We start from the raw sequence: 26,319 nt of genomic DNA, 5'->3' as shown, positions 1-26,319 counted from the left end.
TCGTTTACAATGGTTTTATCCATTTTTATGTAGAGTTGAAGTCAGAATTATTAGAACCCCCCCCCTTTATTTTTCCCCAATCTCTGTTTAACAGAAAGATTTTTTGATTTTTCTAATAACCAATTCCTAGTACCGGCTTTCTTATATCTCTGACATGATGACAGTACACAATATTTTACTAGATATTTTTCAAGATAATAGTATTCAGCTTAAAGTGCAATTTAAATGCTTAATTAGGTTAACTATTTAGGGTAATTAGGCAAGTCATTGTATAACAGTGGCATGATCTGTAGACAAATATATATATATATATATATATATATATATATATATATATATATATATATATATATATATATATATATATATATATATATATTGCTTAAGGGGGCTAATAATATTGACCAAAAATGGTTTTAGAAAAATAAAAAAATGCTTTTATTCTAGCCTAAATAAAACAAATAAGACTTTCTCCAGAGGAAATATTACAGGAAATACTGTGAAAAATTCCTTGCTTTGTTAAACATAATTTGGGAAATAAAAACATTATAATAATAAAATCTGAAAATCTTAAACTATTTTAAGACGCAAGGGAAAAACTTTTCTTGCTACATCATTGATGTGTAAATGCAGCCCAGATGAAGCTATTCTAAATCTGTAAACAGTTTCTGAAACCTGAACTTTTTTTTTTTATTTAACAGCACAAGGTATTGCACGATTCCTTGAAATGCGTCAAACACACACTCGAAACAATATTTGACTAATAAAAATACTAATATCTAACATAATAAACAAACAAGGTAAAAACAATAACTAAAAAACATCAAACACCAAAAAAATGATAAGTTATCTATACAACAATTTTAGAGCATGAGGAATAAAGGAGAGTTCATGAATTGTTGGTAGTCATAACTTTTCTTTCGGGAACATACAGTAGATGCCATCATATTCTGATTATAAATGTTCACCACATCCAAGAGATTCTTTTTCCCTAGATCTAATATACCAGCACACATGCTGTTAACTTTCATAGATAGTAACGAACAATATCAGAATTTGAGTGTTTTGGAATTATTGAAGCCCTTTTGTGTTTTTGACATCGAATCTACACTTATGTGCTGGGTCAGGAAGCTGGCTGTCAATGCAAACACCTTTTGCTTGTGAGCTCTGCAAGTCATGTATTGGGAGTTTTAACTAATGTTTGCTTGTTTGCTGCTTCTGCATCCAAGGCACAAGCTGTAAAGGCTCCGCCCTCTCCTGGCTGGGGAGCTGCAGCTTATTTGCATTTTAGGAGACGCTTGAAAACATCATGTTTTTGCTTACACCTAAAAGTGAGCATTTAGAGCATTTTATAATCTGTGTAGCATTTTAAGCTGTAACTTCTCAGACGGATTCTGAATACCTAAGACTTCCTTTAAATAATACAAATGCTAACAAATTATTAATTGCTTAAGAAATTGGACATCGTGCAGTTAGTGTCTATAGTTATACAGTGCTCAGCATAATTGTGTACTCCCCATTTTCAAAATGAATATTTTTATTCATTTCTCAGTGAATTTAGGCAATGTATTTTGGTGCATTTTATCAAAACAGATTTATTAAACAGATATATTTATTAAATAATATGTCACAAAAATACATTTTAGAAATAGAAAGATAATACAATGTAATTAATAAAGCAAAATAAATAAGAAAAAGAATTACAACCTACAAAATTTCAACTAAATTTTAAAAAATTTTTTGCTTCTTGATTTTTCCTCTTTTTTAAATTTGTATTTAATATTTTTCCAGAACATGTATATTTAGGTGTACTAGTTTTTGGACTGTTATCGTGAGTTATTTTGTTAGATAAACTCAAGATTTGGCTTGAGTTCTGACTAAACTTATGTATATGAACAAATATAATATTGTAGAGCTTCCTATAAAAATATTAATTTAAAAGATGTGAGGGTTGTACTCATATACGTGTATCACTGTATATGGTTCTTACCTCATAAAGACACACTTGATGGAAAGGCTGGCCACAGCGTGGGTCATTGCAGACCTGATCTGGAATGGCTGACTCAAGTCGATAAGAATAGCAGATTCCACATTCAACACTGAAACTCTTGAGAACACAACCACAACATGAGATTAGCTTTCAGATGTACAACGTTGTCAGTGATGTAAGTTTTAGTTATCCAATCAGTAACATTTCAGTCATTATTTTATGTCTCACCTTTGTGTTGCTTTAAAAAAATACAAGGTAAGTAGATTTTCTATTTTTCTCGGAAACAAAAGGAGAAATTGTGTTGAATTTGATATTTTAATATGCCATTACAGTCAATAAAGACCAGAACAAACCCAAATCTTATAAGTTAAAGGTGCAGTATGTAAGTTTAACACCCAGTGGTTGAACTAGGTATTGCATTCCTGGATCAAAACAAATGCAACTGAGGTTGCCAGATTGACGACATTAAGAGGAGTAAGCCTCGAGCCTAAACGCTGATATAAATCATGTTCTAAATAAAAGCATCAACACACGATAGTAGGAATCTTTTCCATATTAAAATGAGTTTTTGTCCTAACCAACACCTTGAATTGATATATTAGAAAAGGCTTCTATTTCTCAAAGGTAAACAACTGGATGAATAACAATAGCTATGTTTCCATCCAAAAATGCAAATTAACTTTAAGTGCAAAACTGGAACATTGTCTAAAAGATGTGCGAATAAAGCAGCATTTCGATTCAACGAGTCAAAGCGAACACAATCATCACTTCCTGATTAACTGGCACAAAAAAACAGTACAAATTTAATTTGCTGCGGTAGGAGAAGCTGCGTGAATCTTCTCCTCATTTAATAAATGACTTGCGCCTCAAAAGGCAATCCTGACACGCAGTGAACATGCGGTGGCGTTTAAGGCATGGGACACGGAGCACAAATGCTCTTGATTCCGGAGGTCACTAATAATATAATAACACTAATAAGTAAGGCCTTTTAGAATGACCAAAACAACATTTCAGATGTTTTACAATGAGCTCAGCCTGCTGGTTTATCCACTTGTACATTTTTATTATCACATGATCTCTTATAACAAAGTCAGAAGTTTTTTTTTTAATGCACATACCTGTATTACACAAAACGGCGCTTCAAGTCGCCGGCCATTATTTGCCAAGCGATTATTCGAGATACTTCATGTTTCTGACACGCCATAAAGCGGCATCAGAATAGTTTCATTGTAAATAACATCCGAATGTGCGTGTCTCATGTGCTATGTCACAGCTCTGGTGCCTCAGTCAAAGTTAATTCAGTGTGTGTGGTTATTAGTCTCGGTGTACAAGCTCGCCACTTGAAACTAGCAAACAGTTGGCTGTAAAACTATACAAAGACACAAGGGATTTTGTACTTTCTGCTTGGTCTGTGTCCGAGTCGTACATGTACGGCTGAATGCTGATGCTCTCACTCATGTAGCTTCTTTCTGTCTGCCTGTCTGTTGCAAGCACAGAGCGGGGGAGCTCTTGGCTCCGCCCCCTTTTTTACATTGGGCGGGAAGCCGAAACTACTTTTCATGTGAAGCAACACGCCCCTAAAACAGTGAGCTGTGTACACGCCCCCAAAATGACACGTTTTAACACATTATAATAAAAAAATCTGAACTGTGTGTTGAACTGAACCTAAACTGGCACACTCAGAAGAACCATAATAATAATAATAATATTAAATCATAAAAAAGGGGTAAACTATGTGCCATTTAAGTCATATGATGACTATGCATGAGTAATATAATTATTTAAAAAAAAAAGTTAACAATTAAAAAATTACGTCTAATTTTATTCTTAGCTTTTATAAATACCTTGTTAATAAACTGTTAAAAAAACAAAAAGAACACCAACAAAGCATTACATCTTATATTTTGTCTCTGAGATGTGAAATTCTGCATTTAAAATTGAGTATTGCTGCAGCTCATATTTGTTCCCACAGGGTGAGAAGGCTCAGGTGGACTCATCATCTCTATATGTGCTTGACCTGCACTTCACACAATCCTTCTCAGCTTAGCAAAGACGCCTCAGTCTCACAACCCCCCTCCACCCATTCCTCTGCGTCTCCTCCACTGTCCATGTTTGCATATCGCCATTCGGATAATTAGAGTTTTTTTTTTTTAATTCTCCAGCAATCCATTAAAAGGATGCAAGATAAAAATTTCAACATCTGGTCAAGGAAACTTTTCTCGCTTCAGAATGTTAATGATGGTCAAGCATTAATCTGCGGTACAGACTGTGAATAAACACTGCGCCCTTTCAACCTGCGAGCTGAAAGAGAAAAAGCAGAAAAAAAATGCACACAGAAAAAAAAAGAAGATAAATGGCGGAGCTATGATTAAACAGCTCTTGATAGTGCTGAAGATTCTGCCACCTTTGTTATTGTAATGATCTTATCTGTAAACAACCCAATTAAAGGAAATCCGTACCCACCTCTCCCGATGATAAAAACATAAAGAGAAAAGGAGGTGGAAACACACACACACACACACACACACACACACACACACACACATACTGCAAGCCTCAAAATGTAATGGTGCTGTGGAACTAATAGTAAGTGGCAGTCTATGAGACGAAAATATGCAACGTACAGATTTTTCGTGGGTGGTAGGCGATGGAAATTCAATCTCCAACACATCTTTCATATTCTGTAGGACAGTGCAGTCAGGGTTCCTAAGAAGAGATGAGGAAATCAGACCTTCGTGCACTAATTAAACGCACGCAGTCATGAAGCTATAATGAATACAGTTCAGTGATTACTGCCCAAAAAATGCAGGCTATCACTGTGAGAATCAACGTATGGGCCAAGACATTCTCACTGTGCGGTTTCTAATTCATTTTACAATGAAATACAGATATTCAAACGCACACAAACACACACACACAAAATCAGCAGCAAATAAAATAGCACATTTACTCAGAAATCAATGCAGCATCCCCACAGATCAGGTTCAGCCTGAATATATGTATAACATGTTTGCTTACCATAAATGCATATTGGCATTCAACTTATTCCTTAAAGGAGTGACCACTGAAAGACACACAAAATGTTAATATTTTTTAACAGAATTGTTGTAATAATTGTCAACAGTACAACAATATCTATCTATCAATCTATCAATCTATCTATCTATCTATCTATCTATCTATCTATCTATCTATCTATCTATCTATCTATCTATCTATCTATCTATCTATCTATCTATTTATCTAGGTCATATTTTAAAAAGATTGTTATCGATACAATTTTTGTATAATCCCTCAACATATCCTGATTGCTCATAAGTATAACCATTGTATACACACACCGGCCACTTTATTAGGTACATCTTACTAGTACCTAGTAATCCTATATAGCAGTGGTCACCAAACTTGTTCCTGGAGGGCCGATGTCCTGCAGATTTTAGTTCCAACCCTATTCAAACACACCTGAACAAGCTAATCAAGGTCTTACTGGGTATACTTGAAACATCCAGGCAGGTGTGTTGAGGCAAGATGGAGTTAAACCCTGCAGGGACACCGGCCCTCCAGGACCAGGATTGGTGACCCCTGCTATATAGCATAGATTTAACAAGGTACTGGAAATATTCCTCAGAGATTTTAGTCCATATTGACATGTTAGCATCACACAGTTGCTGCAGATTTGTCAGCTGCACATCCATGATCTGAATCTCCCATTCCACCACGTTCACATTGGATTGAGATCTGGTGACTATGGAGGCCATTTGAGTACAGTGAACTCATTGTCATGTTCAAAAAACCAGTCTGATTATGTGTGCTTTATGACATGGCATGTTATCTTTTCAAAGTAGCCATCAGAAGATGGGTACACTACTCAGGCTGTCAACAACAATACTCAGGCTGTGGCTTTGACACGATGCTCAATTGGTACTAATAGGCCTTAAGTGAAAAGAACATATCGCCCACACCATACACCACCAGCATGAACAGTTGGATCCATGCTTTAATGTTGTTGACGCCAAGTTCTAACCCTACCATCTGAATGTCGCAGCAGAAAATGAGACTCTTTAGACCAAGCAACGTTTTTCCAATCTTCTATAGACCAATTTCGGTGAGCCCGTGTAAACTGTAGCCTCAGTTTCGGTTCTTAGCTGACAGGAGTGGCACTCGGTGTGGTCTTCTGCTGCTATTACCCATCTGCCTCAAGGTTGGATGTGTTATGTGTATAAAGATGCTCTTCTGCATATCTCAGTTTTAACAAGTGGTTATTTAAGTTACTGTTGACTTTCTATCAGCTACAACCAGTCTGGCCATTCTCCTCTGACTTCTGGCATCAACAAGGCATTTACCGCACACTGGATATTTTCTCTTTTCCGAGCTTTTCTCTGTAAACCCTAGATATGGTTGTGAATGAAAATCCAAGTAGTTCAGCAGTTTCTGTAATACTCAGAGCAGCCTCTCTGGCACCAACATCCGAATCACATTCAACGTCATTTAAATCACCTTTCTTCCCCATTTTGATGCTCAGTTTGAACTGCAGCAGACCGTCTTGACCATGTCCAGTTGCTGCCATGTGATGACTGACTAGAAATTTGCGTTAATGAGCAGTTGGACATGTGTAACTAATAAAGTGACCGGTGAGTGTATTTACTAATAAAAATGAAACATTTACTTAATGACACTAAAATGTCAATGTAACTGCTGTCTATATATAAAATAGTGAATAAAATAATGTATTTAAATGTATTTAATTTAGTTAATAAACTGTATTTAGTAGTAATTTATTGTTTGTTATTGCTGTGGTGGTGAAACTGGCATTGAATATTATTAAATTTGACAAGATACAATGATGACCTTAACACAGTTAAGCTGTTATCTGTTCTCATTTTCAGTTATTTGTTATTAAAACAAACACACATATTTTTTGTTTTTATAATAGCAATACACACTGGACTTCATAATGTCTGCAAAGCACTGGGGGACAAAAAAGCCATCAACATAAATCATATCAATCAATCTGCATGGCAAAAAAAAAAAACAAGCCCGAGGGAGTGTTGTATATGAAGGCAAGAACGCTGCTCACCCCCCTAATGTAGCCGAGCAGTTTCAATTAACTCTACCTCATCTCTCATTCAGCGTTCCTCACCTGATCGCCGAGTGCTGACAGACAATGCAAAACCACGTCATTTCTTACCTCTAATCTCTATTCTCTCCAAGAAATGCCACAGCAGAGCGGCCGAGAGAACAGGGCATTTCCTACTGTGACAAACTGTCTGACAGAAAGGGAAATATTCAAATAATTCAAATAAAACGCGCTCATCATGGCTGTTCCACCCGAGAGATCAATCTGGGAGGAACGTGATAGCCGCACTCTCTGTTTGTCATTTGTAAATGCAAAAAGCAATATTTCTGTCTGACCCCGCGCTCGGAGGGTCCGCGGCTGCCACCGTCTTGACTATTGAAGTGTGGATTTAATATCAATGAATAACATTGCTAGGCAACCGACAATGTGTTCTGTGTGCCATTGTCAGCCAAGCATGACCTTGGATTTAAAGAAACAATCACGGCGGCTTAAATAGAGCAAACTGACCTCCATTCCAGCACCATCTCACTCCGAATCTAAAAGCACGTTGCGCCGCAAACATATTGCGGGCTGTCAGCTCGGCCGCTCCGACTGTAGCGCTGCTGTCTAAATGCAGTAAAGCATTTACAGCATGTGCACTTATGTACGGAGGTAATTGAAAAACAAGAGCACGAGAGTGAGGCATGAGTCTTCACATCCGAGCTGCCTCTCACACGCAGGAAAGCGTAATAAAAGCTCTATGGAGATAAACAGAGAGATCTGCAGATATGAAAAATGCCTACCGTGCTCAGCCCCGAGCAAACAGCACTCCGGCAGCATTTTGGGGTGTCTGGGGTCAATTTGTACCTTTATTGAGACATTGTTTCCTGAGGAAGAACAGTGATATGGCAGCTTAATATCACAGGGAATCATTGTGAATGGTGGATGATCTGTTGGTAATGAGATTCTAATGTAGTAATAGGAATGTAACGTTACCAATGGCGATTCTTCTGGTGGAGTCGGCTTTTGTGGGCTTTTCTGGTTCCAGCACCCATGTCTTCTCATCGATCTCATCCAGCACCGACCAAAAGTCAGACAAAGCCTCAACGTTTAACAGGAACTGGCTGTGGACGTTGGCCAAGGTGCTCTGGGTGTTGGTATAAAAGACAACAAATTAGCCCTAATAATTAATGTATTTCTTATTGAGAATTGGCATTTGACGTGAGGAAGTAGTAGGTCCAATATAGCCTTCGCAAAGTTGCATATGCTTCACTGTGCCCTGATGCGTACCTTTCAAAAATGTAACTACATTTCACGGTGACTACATGTGGTTAGCTTGGTATCAGCAAAAACTATAGAATACACAAGACATATCACTCGTATAGTTTTGAATGGGGAAAAGTGTAACGACATTGCGACAAATGAAGCCCCGCCTTGTAGTATAGGAGCCAATCATTGATTGATATAGACTGACGTTTATCCAGGGGAGGGGCTTGGACCAGAGTTTCTGCAGATTTTGTGCGATTCAAATGTTTAGAAATGAAACTAAAGAGACATTTGTTTAATTTTATTTGTAATTCTTAATATGAAATTTAATTGTAAGCTTGGCGAGCAAATTTGGAGAATTTGATGTTTCCCCATTCAAACAGAATGCTCGAGAGGAGTTTCAAAGATGGCCGCCAAGTGAAATGACTTACCTTAATGGGATTTTGGTGTTGAGAACAAGTGTTTGTGATGCAGAGAGCCATGGGAGGCCAGTGGTGTAATTGTTTTACAAGCTCTAGATGGAAACTTTTGTTTTGGGTTTATTTTATGATTAAAGTTTTTGAACATTTGCTCCATTCTGAGCATTCATTCCTTGAATGAGTGTGAGGTTGAGATACATCTACTACTATAGTAGCATTGCATGCATTTCTGGCATGAAACCAAAACACTGGCAAAGATCCTCGACACAGTGGAACATAGAAAACCCCTCTGCCTACTAGCATTTACGAATGTGGAGGGGTTTTCTATGTTCCACTGTGTTGAGTTTCTTTGCCAGTGTTTTGGATTTACTAGTATTTCAGAAGTGTTATTGCACAGGTAGAATGCAGAGGTATACTGTATATGTTCACAATTGTGTTGGATACACACGAGGTATGTGCTGTGGGGTAGAGTGATCTCTTGACACAGAAGTAAAAATCAGACCTCTTGGATAAACATGCTTGTTTCAATTCTGTTTGCTCTGACAATATATTTAGTTGTTATACTTCATTTATACATTTTCTTTTCTTTTTCTGTTCTGAAAACAGTTCAATTTAAAATATGAATTTGTAATAATTAATTAATTTAAATATATAGATTATTTTCAGAATAAATAAATTACCTGTTTATGATGTTTCTAAATTTTTGTGTATGTGTGTATTAATGTGTGTAACCATATATTTATTTTGAGCGACACGGTGGCTCAGTGGTTAACACTGTCGTCTCACAGCAAGAAGATCACTGGTTTGAGCCCATGCCGAGTAAGTTGGCATTTCTGTGTGAAGTTTGCATGTTCTCCCAGTGTTTGTGGGTTTACTCCAGGTGTTCCGGTTTCCCCCACAGTCCAAAGACATGCGCTATAGGTTAATTGTATAAGCTAAACTGGCCATAGGGCGACGCAATGGCGCAGTAGGTTGTGCTGTCGCCTCACAGCAAGAAGGTCGTTGGTTCAAGCCTCAGCTGGGTCAGTTGCTGTTTCTGTGTGGAGTTTGCATGTTCTCCCTGCATTCGCGTGGGTTTCCTCAGAGTGTTCCGGTTTCCCCCACAGTCCAAAGACATGCAGTACGGGTGAATATGCTATATTGTCTGTATTGTGAGTGTGAATGAGTGTGTGTGGATGTTTCCCAGAGATGGGTTGAGGCTGGAAGGGCATCCGCTGCGTAAAAACGTGCTGGATAAGTTGGCGGTTTATTCCGCTGTGACGACCACAAATTAATAAAGGCACTAAGCCGAAAAGAAAATGAATAAATGAATGAAATTGGCCATAGTGTATGTTTGTGTATGGGTGTTTTCCAGTACTGGTTTGTGGCTGGAAGGGTATCCGCTGCGTGAAACATATGCAGGTTAAATTGGCAGTTCATTCCACTGTGGACATAAATAAAAGGACTAAGCCAAAGGAAAATGAATGCATGCATTTATTTTAACCTGAATAAATGTACAATTATTTTCTGAATAAAAACATATAATTTGCTTTTAAAAAAAGTGCAACATATTTTTCAGAAAATATAGTTATAGTAAATTATCTGCAGAAAGCATAAAATGACTGTATTCAAATTTAGAAATAAAACAGTAAAATCCACTATGTTGAAACATCTCAGTTTGAATGGACATGACTCCTCTCATCCAGCAGTTGTACTCTTAAACGTTTTTTTTTATTTTTAATTCCCCCATCTCTCGGAAGTGCCTATACGGTAGAAATACTATTGTTTTAAATTCTCATGCGACTCTTGACATGCAGAAACAAGTGTGGTTTTTTCTCATTCTGACATTGGCCAGGCTGTCTTTAATAACTCCTGAACACTTCTGCATATGGAAGATGTTGATACTGTCCACATGTCTGGTTTCATATCACTGCTTTATACAAACTCTTCAGCCCTCGACCATCAACACTAGTGAAGGAAAAAGAAAAAAAAAAGAAACATTCCCACTGAAGCCTTGCCAAGTTTTCATCAACTACCTGTCAACAAACCATTGATTAAAGCACCAACCAAGAACAAATCAAATGCAAAAAGTGACTGAACAGGAAAAGACCAAAACTCATACATCAGCAAACAAGAGAATTCCAGCAATGGCGTTTGATCACGGAGAACCACAGACGCCCCATCCACAGTTCAGCGTAACGGCTTCCTCTAATTCTAACATACACAAACACGGTAGGCCTCGGTTTCCTTTAGAGCTGTCCAGTGGTGAGGCAGAGCTAATGGTTTGAGTTTGACCGCTCATAAATCACAGCCGATGATTGACAGCTGATGGGCTTTGGCCTCATTTCACTCCACGCTGTCAAAGTGAGGGAGCACAGGTCGCCCACGCCGTGCTGACCTCAGACCCTCACTCCTCGCTTTCCACCCGGCTGCCAATTCAAGGTCTTTAATCTCAGCCCAGAATCAGAACACTTCAGTCTGGACACCAGATCCTCTCTGCTTAAAGCCCCGACCGGTGCTTTATTTTTAGATGAATAGGCTTATTAAGTGTCAAAGAGACGGCATCACTTGAGCTGAAAGCCTGTGGAATTTTTAAATCAAAACTTTTAGACTTCTAAAATGACGCAACCATGTGCGATAAAGTCTACAAACAACACTGAAGACAGTTGAAAACCTGGAAACATTGATTTGCTTGGCATTTGTTTTGGAGTCAACGATTACAGGTTTCCAACATTCCTCAATATATCTTCCTTTGTTTTCAACAGAACGACAACAGCAACAACAACAACAACTCAAATCGCTTTGCAACAAGTCAAGGGTGAGTGGATGTGGACAGGATTTTCTGAACTTCTTTACGTTGTCTTTAACAATCCCAATTACATACATTGAGCATTAAGGAATACATATTTCTCTTTGACCAATTATTGATTTATTTACTTGACTATCCATTTGAGTGAATTGCAGACAGCAACTTATTTCTTATATCCACATTCTACAAGCTTTTAAGTTTTTTATTATTAAAAATACTTTTATATTCAAAAAGATTTTTTAAATGAAGGAAAATAGAATAAGGGGCAAAATTTTGATTTCTTTAGGCTGGACATGACTTTTGGGAAGCTAATGTATTTAACATCTGAATCTATCCTTGATTTTAAAGGTTCATACATTCAACAATGCATACACCAGTAAACAAGATAGGGACAAGTCAAATGTGCAGGTGTTTTCAACTGTGTAAAGCATTATGTTGCATTTTAAAATTTCAGAAAAGTATCTAAATAAACAGGCAAGTTTCACTGCTTAATAAAAACAATAACAGAGAATTCTTGATGGGATGGTGATCATATGATAAGAGTAAGTAGAGAATTGGCAGAAGAGTGCACAATAGATCCTGAGGGTCTCTGGCTAATATTTTATTTAGTAAAATGTGCGTCCAGTACTGCAACACACTTGTTTGTGGCCTCTACACAAAGTATTGCATAAATGTAAAGTAAAAAGTTAGAATACTTTGAATAAGTGCATTTTAAAACAGTTCCTAGATTGGCACAATTTACATATAAAAGAGCAACAGGGTTATGATGTTCTTGAAAGGGAACACAATGAAACAGACTGCCACTGGTCTGATTTACTCCAATTTTCATTTAAACATTAAATGAAAACATTTAGTATAATTTAGGTACACAAATCACCAAAATGTGTAACACAGCTTCTTTTGGAGTTTTTTTTAACATTGATTTAATGCAATTTTTTAAAATAAACTGTACCTAACAAAAGAAAATGTTCTATCAGGACATTATCTGTCTATTTGTATGTACCTGTATGCAGTATACTAAGGGTATACTAAGTATACTAAGACTTTTAAAAGGTTCATACCAACCTTCCCCTAATAACAGTGATTGTGCATACATTGACCGGAGGTTCATCATAACAGTGGGTGCAGCGGACAACAACTTTGCAATCTTGCATGTGTGTGTAGAAAAGGACTCACTTGCTTTTCTATGTAAACATGGTTGACAGACATGTGTGACCATTCGCGACCTTCTACAGCACGTCGCACATGAATGGGGCTCATTAATGTCAGTTACATAGCAGTGGACCAATCAAACGAACTTGCAGGCAGAGCAAGAGGTGCTTGCGAGCTTCTGAGTACCAAGTTGACATGACAATGGCAACATGGCGGAACTATTTTGAATGTAGAGGCACATTCCTCGTGAATGGCTGGTAAGTTTTTGCACTGCTGAGATAAACCCCAGTGATTTCACATCTGGACTGACTGTATTGGCTGTGTAAGTACTTGAACTGAACTGTCATCACTATGATAATTCGGTATGAATACATATAACGTCACACGCCAGTATATACAGAATGAATGTATGTATGTACAATGTAGAATGCATATAATAAATGCAGCATAAAGTGAAGTTTTACAAACTAATTTCGAGAGGAGCATGTGATATGATTGAGCACGACTGGCTTCTCTTCTGTAATCAGTAATAATCCAATCAGAGTGATCCAAGCTTACTATAAGTGGATCGTTTTCTCCCTACTACTTTAACTTCATTTTGAAAGAATCCCCCCTTCCACCCCATCTCCTCCTTTTCCTCCCTTTTCTAAGGGGGAGGTCTCGAGATCTACCTGATCTTGGATCTCCTTATATGCATTTTGACCGGACGGGAGCCTTGGGCTTAAGTATCTCTGATACTTTACAGCATGCCAAACCTGCTATAAACTTCAAGCATATCTAAGTGGGAACTCTTGAAATGAATTCAAATTAAATTAAGTTGCACCTCCCAATACATAATGTAATAAATACATTTCTAAGTCGATATACAGTATGTACTGCCTACACACGTAGGCACTCTCTCTCACACACACACACACACACACACACACACACACACACACACACTATATTTTTGCTGTGATCAGAGGAGAAACTAGATTGGTTTTAGATTGTGAGATGTTAAATCACATTTGTCAACAGTAATTTTGAACCATTGTAATACCTCAACCACATAATACATCCAATCTCAACTGATTTAAGAGGGACAAGACTGGCTGCGTTTATAGGATGAGATCTCATGTGTTTTTCTTTTGTCACATAATTTGTGTGCGCTGATGTTGATTATGTGCCTGATTCTGCGATACATTTCCATACATGTTAAATTGGAGAGCACAGAGGCAGAGCAGTCAGAGCTGGTAATTGAACACAACAAAACAAATCAACTGACTTTGGTTTTCGTAGACAGTTGCACTAAAGCAAGAAAAATGCAGACAGGAAAAATCAAAAACACAGAATAGACTGGGAAGAAAAATTTGACTAGAACATATTAATGTGAACGAGCCTTTCATGATGCCACACAGGACGAAATGCTCTGATATAGGAAAAAGAGCATGAAACAAATATAATGGGTCATTGTGCCAATACAGCACACACAATTTAGCATCGCACAGGTGCAAAGACGCAGCAATTATTTCCCAATTAATGCCGGTTGTGTGATTATAGTTATGCTTTTATTTAAATATATGGTGCAGGCGAGATGTCCTCATAATTGAATTTCTCTTGGAAATGTGCCTGAAATGTGGAACGGCACAATGAATTCCTCCCCAGTGAGGTGACAGCATGTGCACTGTTCTGTTAACTCTACCAATTAGGTCCCGCCTCATAATGTTCAATGGTGCATTTTCAGTCATTTAGTGAACAAGTGTCAAGTAAATAAATCAATAATTGCACAAAGAGAAATATGTATTCCTTAATGCTCAATGTCTATAATTGGGATGGTTAAGGACGACGTAAAGAAGTAATTCAGGGCTAAACAAATCGTTCATTTATTACATTAGTGGAAAAAAGGCAAAAATGTTCCCAGCACAACATCATTGGAAGTGTAGTACATAAGGATTACTTTAGAATATTATTCAATCCCTTGTCTTCATAAGGTTAATTCCAGGGTTCTTAGCAGACTAAAACTAAAAACTTTAGCTTTTTTTAGACAATTTAAAATAAACCACTTTAAAACTTATTATCAAGTTATTATCAATAACTAAAATATTCATTGATACTAAAATTACAGTTGATGCTGCATAAAACTGAAAATGACAGTTTATGTATTATTAAATTAAATTAAATTATATTAGGATTTCAGTTAAATATTATTGGTTAAAAGTAAAAATAAAAACAGTAAAACTTTTTAGTTTATGAAATGAGTGAATTGAATAAGTTTAATTCATTCAATTAACATTTAAAAATGTCATTTATTTGTAGTTAATGTTAATTTTATTTTTATGTTAAGTAATATTTATGTAAACATTTTAAAAAGTTATTTTTAATTGAATGACATTTCAGTCCTTCTCATTCATTCATTCATTTTCTTTTCGGCTTAGTTCCTTTATTAATCTGGGGTTGCCACAGTGGAATGAACCACCAACCTATCCAGCATATGTTTTACGGATTCCCTTCCAGCTGCAACCCATTACTGAGAAACATCCATACACACACACAAACACTATGGCCAATTTCATTCATTCATTCATTTTCTTTTCGGCTTAGTTCCTTTATTAATCTGGGGTTGCCACAGTGGAATGAACCACCAACCTATCCAGCATATGTTTTACGGATTCCCTTCCAGCTGCAACCCATCACTGAGAAACATCCATACACACACACAAACACTATGGCCAATTTCATTCATTCATTCATTTTCTTTTCGGCTTAGTCCCTTTATTTTTCCGGGGTCACCACAGCGGAATGAACTGCCAACTTATCCAGCATGTTTTTACGCAGCGGATGCCCTTCCAGCCTCAATCCATCCCTGGGAAACATCCACACACACACTCATTCACACTCGCACACTAAGGACAATTTAGCATACCCAATTCACCTGTACTGCATTTCTTTTGAATGTGGGGGAAACCGGAGCACCCACGCGAACGCAGGGAGAACATGCAAACTTCACTCAGAAACGCCAATTGACCCAGCCGGGGCTCGAACCAGCGACCTTCTTGCTGTGAGGCGATTGTGCTACCCACTGCGTCGCCATTATGTCTTCAGTCCTTTTCTTACTTTAATTTTGATGCCACCTCAGTGAACATAACTTTCAATATTTATTTATTTGTTTATTTTTGTCCAGAAATGTTAAATAAATCTTGCAGCAACAAACTTGAGTGGTATTGTGTTCACTTTTCTAAAATAGGTTGTGGGTTAAAAATTCATGCTGTGTGGATTGTTTCTCTGCGTGCGCTCTACGAGTCGGGCCTGGTGGCTTGTTGAGTGTAAATCCTGCTGAGACGCACCTGCACCGCTGCGTCCGCCACCAAACAAAGAGCACACCTCGCCAAATCTCCTGATCCATATTATACATTACTCACAAACTCACTGACTCTCTCACACATGCACAAACACAGTCAGCTGAGCGCAGGTAATCATTACTCATTCAAATGTACGTGAGAGGCAGGCGGACAGGCCTTTCTCTTCCCCGAAACGAGGAGATGCATCAAGACATCAGCAGCGCAGCAGGGCTTCGGTCGACAGAAGGCTGCTGTGTGCTGAGCTGGTCTTCTCTGTCAGAAAGCCATGTTCCACCGCCATCCCTCACCCAACACAACGCACAACCCTCCCTAACTCACACCACTGCTGTGCAGTGTGCCAAGTCGCTTTCATCCACCTCAAAGTAATTGGAGCAAACGTATGACTGAAGAGGAGCCTGTTTTTTTGTTTTTTTTTTTGTTACAGGGGAGGAGGCGAAAACAGAGGACGATGATAAAAAGAAAACGACAGTGAAAAATGGGTCTCCGTTCTCGCTTTTAATTGTTATACGTAAGAGGAAAACTCGTCGAGGCTCATTAGAGGCCGCTAACATATGTAGCTTTCCAGATCGCCGTCCTGTTGGTTTATTTGGCACACTTTGAGCCTTTGTGAGGGGAGTTATTGTGTTTTTTTACGAGTGCAACATCAAAGCGGCGGCGGAACGGAGCACCTTTCATCAACAAAAACACACCTTCAAATGCCAAAAAAAACTTTGTTAATTAAAAACGTTGTGTTTTAATAGTTTTTTTAAAGGCCAATTGTATTAATGTGATTAAAAGCCAAATCGACTTTTAATAGTAATTTGTTTTGTTCAAAAACTTTTTCAAACTACTTAAAAATATGTACCTGAGAGGTCCACGTGATGACCAGAGGAATTGGAAGATCCGCAGAAAACTCTGGAGCCTCAGCTGGATACTGAACAAAGAGAAAAAAATGTGAGAGATAATTATGGTTTAATACTATATGTGGTGCGCAAGGAGGTACAGTCATTCAATAGATGCTTTTATCACTCAGAATGTTACTGGAAGTCTGCTATGGTTTTTCAGAAATTTTAAAGTGCACCTATTTTACCCCTTTTTCAAGATTTAAGATAAGTCTTTTGTGTCTCTAGAATGTGTTGGTAATTTTCAGCTCAAAACACTCATCAGATTATTTATTATACCTTTCAGAATATTTAAATCTACTGCTCTGAACACATTGTAGCCGTTTTTGTTGCCTATGCCTTTAATGCTAGTTCTCCCACCGTTCCCATGTGCCTGCCAGTGTGTCCGTCAGATAAACAGCACAGTGACAGACATAAAGGAAGCAGATCTCGCATAACGTTTGTGAGAAATACTACAGTAAGAACTTTACCAATGATTATTTGATGTATTTGTTGTGGAGTTATTTCAAGCCTTTCTGCGATGAGTTACGCACAATGTCGTTACACACACACACACACACACACGCACACAGCATTTTACTTTGATTTTGCACGGCAAATGTGACAGGATACACATTAATATCCACTGCTGTATGGATATTCGATATGGATATGAATGTATGGATATTAAATGTACAAAATAAACTTGATTTAATGTCCACAACCCGGGATTGAAGCGTCTTCTCTTATAATTGTACTGACACGCGACTGTGGTGATAAGTAAAGTTGAAGTAAACTGCTGAAATTCATTACAAACATGCACTTGCTGTAATTCGTTACAAGGATGCAATTTTTTGTAACAAAAAAGTTTGATACTTGTAAAACTCATTCTTGATCACATTTGATGATGATTGATGATCACAGCGAGTTGAACAGATCTTTTAATCCTAGTTGCTTTGCGCCCATGCTGTCTTGTTGAAATGATTATTAGTGTTACTACGGTGACATGTTAATATGTGGTTGTCAATCAATTTGGTGGGCGGGGAAACCGCATTCCTACGTTAGAATTGGGCTCAAAATGGGAGGGATGTGGATCCTATTTTAACATCAGGAAATAAAAAAACAGAAACTTGTTATTTTTATATCACTGTGGACATACTATACCTACACACAATTCTACTTCACGGCTTTCAAAAGATGCCCTTTAAATGTAAATGGTAGGATTTAGGCAAGCATTTAGGACTGTATATCAGCAAGAATCTGGCTAATTGACATGCCTCATGAAACAAGGTCACAATGTAATTTACTTCAATAGCAATTTTTTGCTATTTTATTGCATTTATTTTATTTGCTAATTTATTGCATATTTATTATTGCTAAATCGCCAAAGTGTCATAAAAAACACAACATTAGGGGTGCAGTGGATCACAAAATTGTTTATAATGTTACAAAGTATGTCCATTTATAATTAATTTTCTTTTGACCAATCTATTCACCAAAGTCTCCAGAAAGGTTCAATCAATCAATCAATCAATCAATCAATCAATCAATCAATCAATCAATCAATCAATCAATCAAAAAAAAAAATTTGATTGAGGATAAAATAATAATATTTGAATATTTTCTGAAGGATCATGACTGGACCAGCCTTTTATAAAAAATGCAATAAATCATACTTTAAAAAGTGATTAAAAATGAAATAATGTAATATTGTTTCACTGTATTTTTTTCTGTATCTAGCAAATACAGCATTATTGAACATAAGAGACTACTTTCAGATATATACAGGGTTTCTGCTGGTTTCACAAAGTCAAATTTGACTTTTTAAGACCTATTTAGGACCATTGTGAATGTAATTTGAGACTTATAGAGGATATTACATTATAATTAGTTATTTCTTAGCCACATATTTAAAATAAACTGTTAAAACCCCTTGTTTTAACAATTGTATGCAACTAGCTGTATGCATACAGATTTTTCAACATAACTGAAAAAAATAACAATTTAATTATTTAAAAATATTTTTGTGAATTTAAGAATTTTTAAGGTCTAAAATTTGGTTTTTGAATTTTAAGACTTTAAGACCCAGTGGCCACCCTGATATAAGTGCAATTGTAGTGTATGTTACATGAATACTGAATGGCAGGGTATATACACGATACAATATAAAGTAAATTAAATTTATAGTCTTGTTAATTATTTAACATTTAAAACTATTATCAATAATTAAAGTATAAAATAAAGTAAATTAAATTCATAACAATGTTAATTAATTAACAGATAAAACTATTATCAATAATTATGCATTTAAGCAGAGAATGTCCACTCTCCATAGCGGAACGTCTTACCACACACAAAGTCTTACTTCACCTCTTTAATCCTGATATTCTCCTACATATGTTTCCATGTTACATTCAATAATACAACCCTGACCCCACAACCCACATTTTCAGCAGAAGCAAAGATGCCTTTACTGGCTCCTATTGAGTAAGCTGCTGCTGGGTGACGGAGGGCCTTGTGAGAGGTGCCCGGCTCTTGGAGGATGAGCAGATGTGAGGTGGGTAGATCACGGCTATTTTTAGCACCCAGCAGGACGATGGGCAGGTGGGCACAGGGGGCTTCTCACGCCCTGCTGAATCTCATCAGGACCCCGTGCAGTGTCCGCAAGGAGCCACTGGCATCCATACCACGTAACCACTTCCAATGCCAAGCAGAGCTCACAATCACGGCCTGACTCTCAAACTGTAAACCACTCACACGCCACAATTTTCTGCTTCTTCTGTGGCCTCTGTAATCACCTTATGAGGATCACTCCTGGTCTTATCTGCGCCTCCGCATCCCTGCGCACTCTCTCACCTCTCCTTCAGGCCCTGCCACAATCTCACAGCTCCATCTCTCAACATAATCTTACAGTCACAGCACATTAGTGCCACCTGCTTAAAGTTAGATACTAAACCCAAAGTTGTGCTGCTTCTGCAGTCCAGCTGAGTCTGAGAATCTAGATATAGAAAGCTGCGTCAACTTATCCGGGTACATTTGCATCTGTGACCCACAAAAATCAAGAATCTGCAAAATGACAAAATTATTATTGTCAGAAAGTTTATTTTTGTAGATCCTGACTTAAAAAGGGACATATCTATGTATTTTCTGGAATAAAAGATTGCATTCTTTTTATCCAGAAACATTCTGTGATTTATATCCAATACATAAATGTATTGTATGTATATTGTTTGTAAATGTATGTAAAATATACACAAAGTACGCACACACGCACGCACACACGCGCATGTACACACTTTAATTTAGAGGCAAATGAGAACGATTTTTTTTTTGATTACAGATTGAAAAGGCATTTATTTGAAAACAAACAAAAACTAAACTATTAGTATAAAATAATATTTCAATTTAGAGTAATTGTTTTTTTGTTACTAAATTGTGATTTTGTTGTGACTTTTAGCATTGCTTTTTCATGTTTGGGCCACTTGAAATCATTATAAATATATTCTATACGATTTTCTGCTCTATTATGATTATTATTATTTCTCATATGATGTTAATCATTATTAATAGTTGGTAATATCATCAATGTTGAAAACATCTTTTGTTTTATATTTTTATGAAAGCACTGATACATTTTATTTTTCAGTACTTTTTGATTTATATAAGGTTCAATCACATTTTTTTTTTACATTATTGTCTATACTATTACAATTGATCATTTTTAATTGATATATTTGTTCCATTATTTCAGAAGGGTCATGTGACACTGAAGCCGAGAGTAATGCATCAGTTTGTATTATTTCATATAATAACATTGTCACCTGACTTACAAATATCGTAAAAATAAATAAAATAAAATCAGGAGTTGACACTTTACCTTGGACTTGAGTTTGACTGTAATGGCATGCTGATGACCTGCAGAGTCCTCTGCCTTCAGCTGGAGTGTGCGAAACTCTGCATCAATGAAAAGCAGTCTGCCGAAACACATCAACAGCACCATAAGACAACAAATACAATATGCATCAAATAGGCCAACAGACAACACTTACAGAACATTTTTGAAAGAAAAATAGAAGTACTGCATGTGAATTTGCTTCATTCTCCAAATAAATCAGCCAAAGACCAAATAGAAAAAAATATATTATGGTTTCATTTTTTAATTGAAAGATTCTCCGCAGACATATACAACCCTTTCTCCCAGCAAACAGTATGGAAAGTCTTGAATCATCTGCATTAACCACAGCAGATTTATTTCTGCTAATGTTCCAGCACTTCACATGACACACTCTTACTTCAGCAGCTTACTTACGAGTCATATAACACAGCATGTTGTGGTTAGTCCATACATGCACACTTTACTCTGAGTGTTCCCATTGGCAAAAACAGTCAGATTACATACAATATCCACATTCTGTCCTTCAACACTTACTGGGAGAAGATCTCGCTGACACTTTCTGTTGGCTCACATTTCTATTACTACATATTATAATCAAGTGTCTATTAATCAAACATTTGTTTTATTAACTGTTTTAAATCAGTCTGACAAACAAAAAGGGCTGCTTGATTTTAGTCTGATTTCTGCTGCTACTGTACATTTAGACGGTAGGGTCAGAATTTAGTGTAAGCAACATGAAACATGAATCCATCCTGTTCTGTATCAAAGATTCTTCCAGCTGGTGATGAAACAATATGGCAGACATTTATTTTCCTGGGATCTTTTAGTACCGATTCAGAACATTGTGTGTGCTGGCCTCAGCAAGATAGCATGCCATGTAAAAAAACTCAAATCATCGGAGACTGGTTTCTTGAACATTTAACAATTCTCTACACTCAAATAGCCTCCACAAGCACCAGATCTCAATCCAATAGAGTATCTTTGAGATTCCTATTTTGAATGAGCTGCTGACAAATCTGTGGTGACTTTGTGATAATATCAAGCTAATATGGGCCCAAAAAAACCTCTGAGTTATGAAGGCAAAATGGGGTCAAACCTGCTACTAGATAGGCAAACCTAATGGTCAGTAAGTGTACATCATTCCAGTAAAGACAACTTTTGTTTTATGCAATGATTGTCTATGTTTATGCCTATGCTTATTTTAAAAACCCATGTTGGTAACATGGGTGGAAGCATTTGTGAACACCATCTGCAAAAATTCTACCTGCAAAGCCTCTTCCTGTGCTCCACTGTGTCCTAACCGCTCAGTCTATTTCTCACCCTCACAATACATGAAGCAACGGGAAGAATCTTTTGCATCACATTCAATTACATGAGCTTTTGGCACAAAATCACACCAATCATTCATTTCCTCAAAATTGAGATCTCTTTTCTGAGCTGGAACCCCATTCAGCCACTCTGCATTCTAAAGGGATCTCCTGCCACAGTATCAGGCCTTGCTGGCGTTCACCTCAGTTGATTGAAACAGCTTGACGGCTCGATGTCTTGCTGGGAGGATTGATGAGAGCATTACATTTGCAACTAGAAAATCAGCTCCCCTCATAAATGGCGAAGGAACATTTGGCATGTTTGCATACAAACAGGCTACAGATGAAAGCATAAAACGGCAAGAAAAAAAGAGAAGAAGAGATTCCCAAAGAATAAGAGGGGGAAAACACAAACCGTAATACCGTCAAGGCCACTTCTCATCACAACTTTCCAGATATGCAAAAAGCCAGCTGCTGAAAATAGTACAGTTATTCCATTCTCACAGGTGCCACCAGGGATCATGGGTTTTAAGATATAACTGCTGGCTAGAGTGAGACGGTGAGAAGACCAGCCAATAGGAAAGCTGCTCAGGTGTCATTATCTTGGCGGGGTGTTAAAAGACCACAGCGAGAGGCCCGACGCTTCTCTCTCATACATGTGCAAGGTGTGACAACCTCTCACCACGGCTCCCATGCACCAATTGTCTAAAAAAATCTCAACAGTTTCAGATGACGATGTCAGACCAAACGTAATATCTCACAGTAAAATGGGAGCAAAATGGGATCAAAGTCAAAATATTCAACTCTCATTTTCTTATGACCTAACACTTTGCTGCGATACTCCAAATAGCACACTTACACAGCACTATAAAGCAGCCAGAGACTGATGTTTTGTAATTTCCTAAATATCTGGCACTTTTGAACTTATACAGGGATAAGAGGGGAGAACAGACCTGACCTCATCTATACAGTAATTAACAGTAAATGTGGCTTCTTCAAGGCAACTAAAACTCATTAAAATGACCAGGTTCTGCGGCACTTCCCCCTTCCTAAACCAATCAGGGTCCACAACTGTGCCGGACTTGAGGCTATTAACAGAGACACGAATTAAGGATCTTAATTAATCTCAAGTGCATTTACAGATAGCGCTGGTGTATAATACTTCTGACCGCAATTCAGGTCTGAAACGTGCACCTTATTTCCAGCCTAACTTTTCAGCCTACATTTCCCCATTAAACTTGAGAGTGGGTCTCCAATTAGACCAATTTGCATTTGCTAATATCATAATTATATCTTTGGACATTAATAGAAAGTGGAAAATGAGAAGCCTGGTGAAATCGCAGCTTGATACATGGCTGACAGACACCACATTAGCCTTCTTTATTATGAAGCAAGAAACGTGACACAATGTTTTCATGAAAAACTACAGCAAGTTAATGACAGAAGTACATGCTATTAATGTCCTACGCGTTTATTGTAATGCAAAGAGTTGTCCTGCATGTTATTAGAGGGAAACATTGTGCAACGTGAACCTCGGAGAACATACTTATCCCATCCCAAGATCTCCATCTCTGTTATCAGCTGCGAATAATACTGAGGTGGTGAGAAGGACTGACATCCTGGTTGGCTCTTCAATGCCACTTCCTGATAATAGACAAGTTCGTAATGAAAATCATTTATTCAATCTGCAGGACTCATGTGCTTATTATGGTAATATGATGCTGAATATGAGATCATGTATAACATTTGTCAACATGAATATGGTAATGCTCAACCAGAGGGATAAAACGAGCAATATTTACCAATACTGTCCTGAGCTCCAGGATAAAAGCCATCAAAGTAGTTGAATGCTGTAATCTCTGTAAAAAAAAAAAAAAGCAAATTAAAATACAAATATTATAATTGAATTATTTCACACAGAATATCAAAAGCAGCACCTGTAATTTAACTAATGAGAGTGACCATAGGAGTTAATTATTAGTCATTTTAAATTCATAAAAAAATAATGAACTTTAACTAGTTAGGGTGCCACATAAATCTAGGCAGGGCAAATAATAAATCTAATCATTTTACCCAAGAGGCATATGGAAAATGGCTTTTCCCCTCCCCTTGACAAACATTATGCATTAATTAAGATGTATTTCTAGAATGATGTGTAATAGCTGCAAACTATTTCTACTTGATTTATTGTACCTGCTTCACAATATGTTGATAACCATGAAGTAGCCGCTTCATTTGCCAACAACAATGCAATCTGTAAAACAAAGACAATAATGTTAATAATTAATAGGGATGCACAATATAAAAAAAAAAGAAAAAAAAAACTTCCATTGTGATTTTTTTTATATTGCAATATTTCACCAAATAACTTGAATAGCTATATTGTGAAATAATTTGTACATTTATATTGAATGGGACGATTTTGTAGAGGAGTGCATCTGCAGAAAATATAATAGACTAATTAGCAGCATAGATAAAATCTGTAGAGAAATAATATAAAAGAAGGAGTATAACAGTATTCAGTTACAGAAATAAAATAATCAAATGTACAATAAAGCTATATAGTCTAAATTTTATACATAATTAAATAAAATACATTTTCGTTAAAGCTACAAAAAGCAATAATTCCTTGCTCACAAATGCTATTACCTCAAGTAAAATGCTTGGACAGGCCTTTAAAACACACAGCTGATAAACTTTCACTTTTTTAAGGTAAAACTGAAATGACAACAGGCAACGGCGTGGCGCAGTAGGTAGTGCTGTCACCTCATAGCAAGAAGGTTGCTGATTTGAGCCTCGGCTGGGTCAGTTGGCGTTTCTGTGTGGAGTTTGTATGTTCTTCCTGAATTCACGTGGGTTTCCTCTGGGTGCTTTGGTTTCTCCCACAGTCCAAAGACATGTAGTAGAGGTGAATTAGGTAGGCTAAATTGTCCATAGTGTATGAGTGTGTATGGATGTTTCCCAGAGATGGGTTGCAGCTGGAAGGACATCCGCTGAATAAAAACCTATGCTGGATAAGTTGGTGGTTAATTCCACTGTGGTGACCCCATATTAATAAATTGCGGACTCACACATTGCGATACTGATGGTAAACAATATATAATGTACATTATATTGTATATAATAATAAATTACAGTAAATTCCTTATCGAGGAACAAACTTACTAAACTTGCTACCTTACTAAATTATTCTTCCACAATATAACATATGCAAATTATGTAAACATATACACAATTACAGATATTAAATTGAGTCTAATTTCAGAAATGTAACACTGATATCAAAGCAATTTTGTAATTTTATTAAGAAAAGTACAAAGGTCAAGTGTGAAATGTATTTGAACAACAATCTATTATGTAGATTTTGCACATATTTTATTTATGCTTTATTTATTGTTTTATTTTTATTTTATTCATTGACTCACTCACTCTTTATAACTATGTCAAAATTAAAAATGTAAAAAAAAAATAAAGATATAAAATATGTCAAATGTAAAAATAATGTTTTAATTATGCATTATAACATTTATTTAGACAATATAGAACATATTTGTTTATTATTATTATTATTACTATATAATAAGGGTGAATTTTCTTTACATTTGTTTTATGCTGCTACTGTAGTATCCTTACTAGTCACTCAAATAAATACAGGACATAATCCATTTACACATAAACAAATATAAAAAAATAAAAAATATAGTGCATTAAACATACTTTGCTCGTTTCATCTGATGATCAGGGGGTAGAGATATTCTTATCCTGAAGTCTTTTTCCTATTAAAGATTAAATATCAACAATAAGGCGCTCATGACAGTCGGTTTACCAATAAATACTAACTGCACAACTCACATGGCATTACATAATCCCACTGTAAACAGAGCTGACAGCAGTGTCGTAGTCAAGATGAAACTGTCCTTACCAGCACTGTGATAAAGCCGTCATAGAGCGTCTTCTCTTTATTCAGCGCAATGATCAAAGGGCTTTCTCTCATCAGCAAACAGCTCATGATGAACAAGAATTATTGCAAACCACAACGTGAATATAAATACCGCTAACCAAGTACCTGAACGGGCATTCGATAGTACTAGACATCAAACTAAAAAAATACCGACAAAAGCGTGCTGTTTGTTGTTGTTGCGGAAAACAGTCAATCGCTGCTGTAATAATCTTCTTCCACTGCTGTGATCCTGGCAAAGCGAAAGTAACTTCCCGCGGAAAGACTCAAGCCTCGCCAACGTCACT

General features: G+C 36.8%; 1 protein-coding gene across 2 annotated transcripts in view; it reads right to left on the bottom strand.

Annotated features, from left to right (window-relative positions):
* Nucleotides 1-26,319, bottom strand: part of fancl (FA complementation group L) — a 27,385-nt gene extending 1,066 nt beyond the window's left edge. The window contains 12 exon segments of one of the 2 annotated variants that reach the window (NM_212982.1): nucleotides 1,991-2,107; nucleotides 4,615-4,696; nucleotides 5,009-5,054; nucleotides 7,850-7,933; nucleotides 8,043-8,193; nucleotides 16,857-16,925; nucleotides 20,750-20,846; nucleotides 23,621-23,718; nucleotides 23,877-23,933; nucleotides 24,268-24,328; nucleotides 25,792-25,850; nucleotides 25,997-26,234. In NM_212982.1, the coding sequence (NP_998147.1) occupies nucleotides 1,991-2,107; nucleotides 4,615-4,696; nucleotides 5,009-5,054; nucleotides 7,850-7,933; nucleotides 8,043-8,193; nucleotides 16,857-16,925; nucleotides 20,750-20,846; nucleotides 23,621-23,718; nucleotides 23,877-23,933; nucleotides 24,268-24,328; nucleotides 25,792-25,850; nucleotides 25,997-26,083 (1,008 nt within the window). In that variant the 5' untranslated portion in view covers nucleotides 26,084-26,234. 2 annotated transcript variants of the gene reach the window in all.

The sequence above is a fragment of the Danio rerio genome, chromosome 13 (assembly GCF_052040795.2).
Source record: "Danio rerio strain M-AB ecotype USA chromosome 13, GRCz13ab, whole genome shotgun sequence".
Lineage (NCBI taxonomy): Eukaryota > Metazoa > Chordata > Actinopteri > Cypriniformes > Danionidae > Danio > Danio rerio.
The sequence above is the reverse complement of the archived record's forward strand: the minus strand, read 5'-3'. Positions and strand labels throughout refer to the sequence as shown.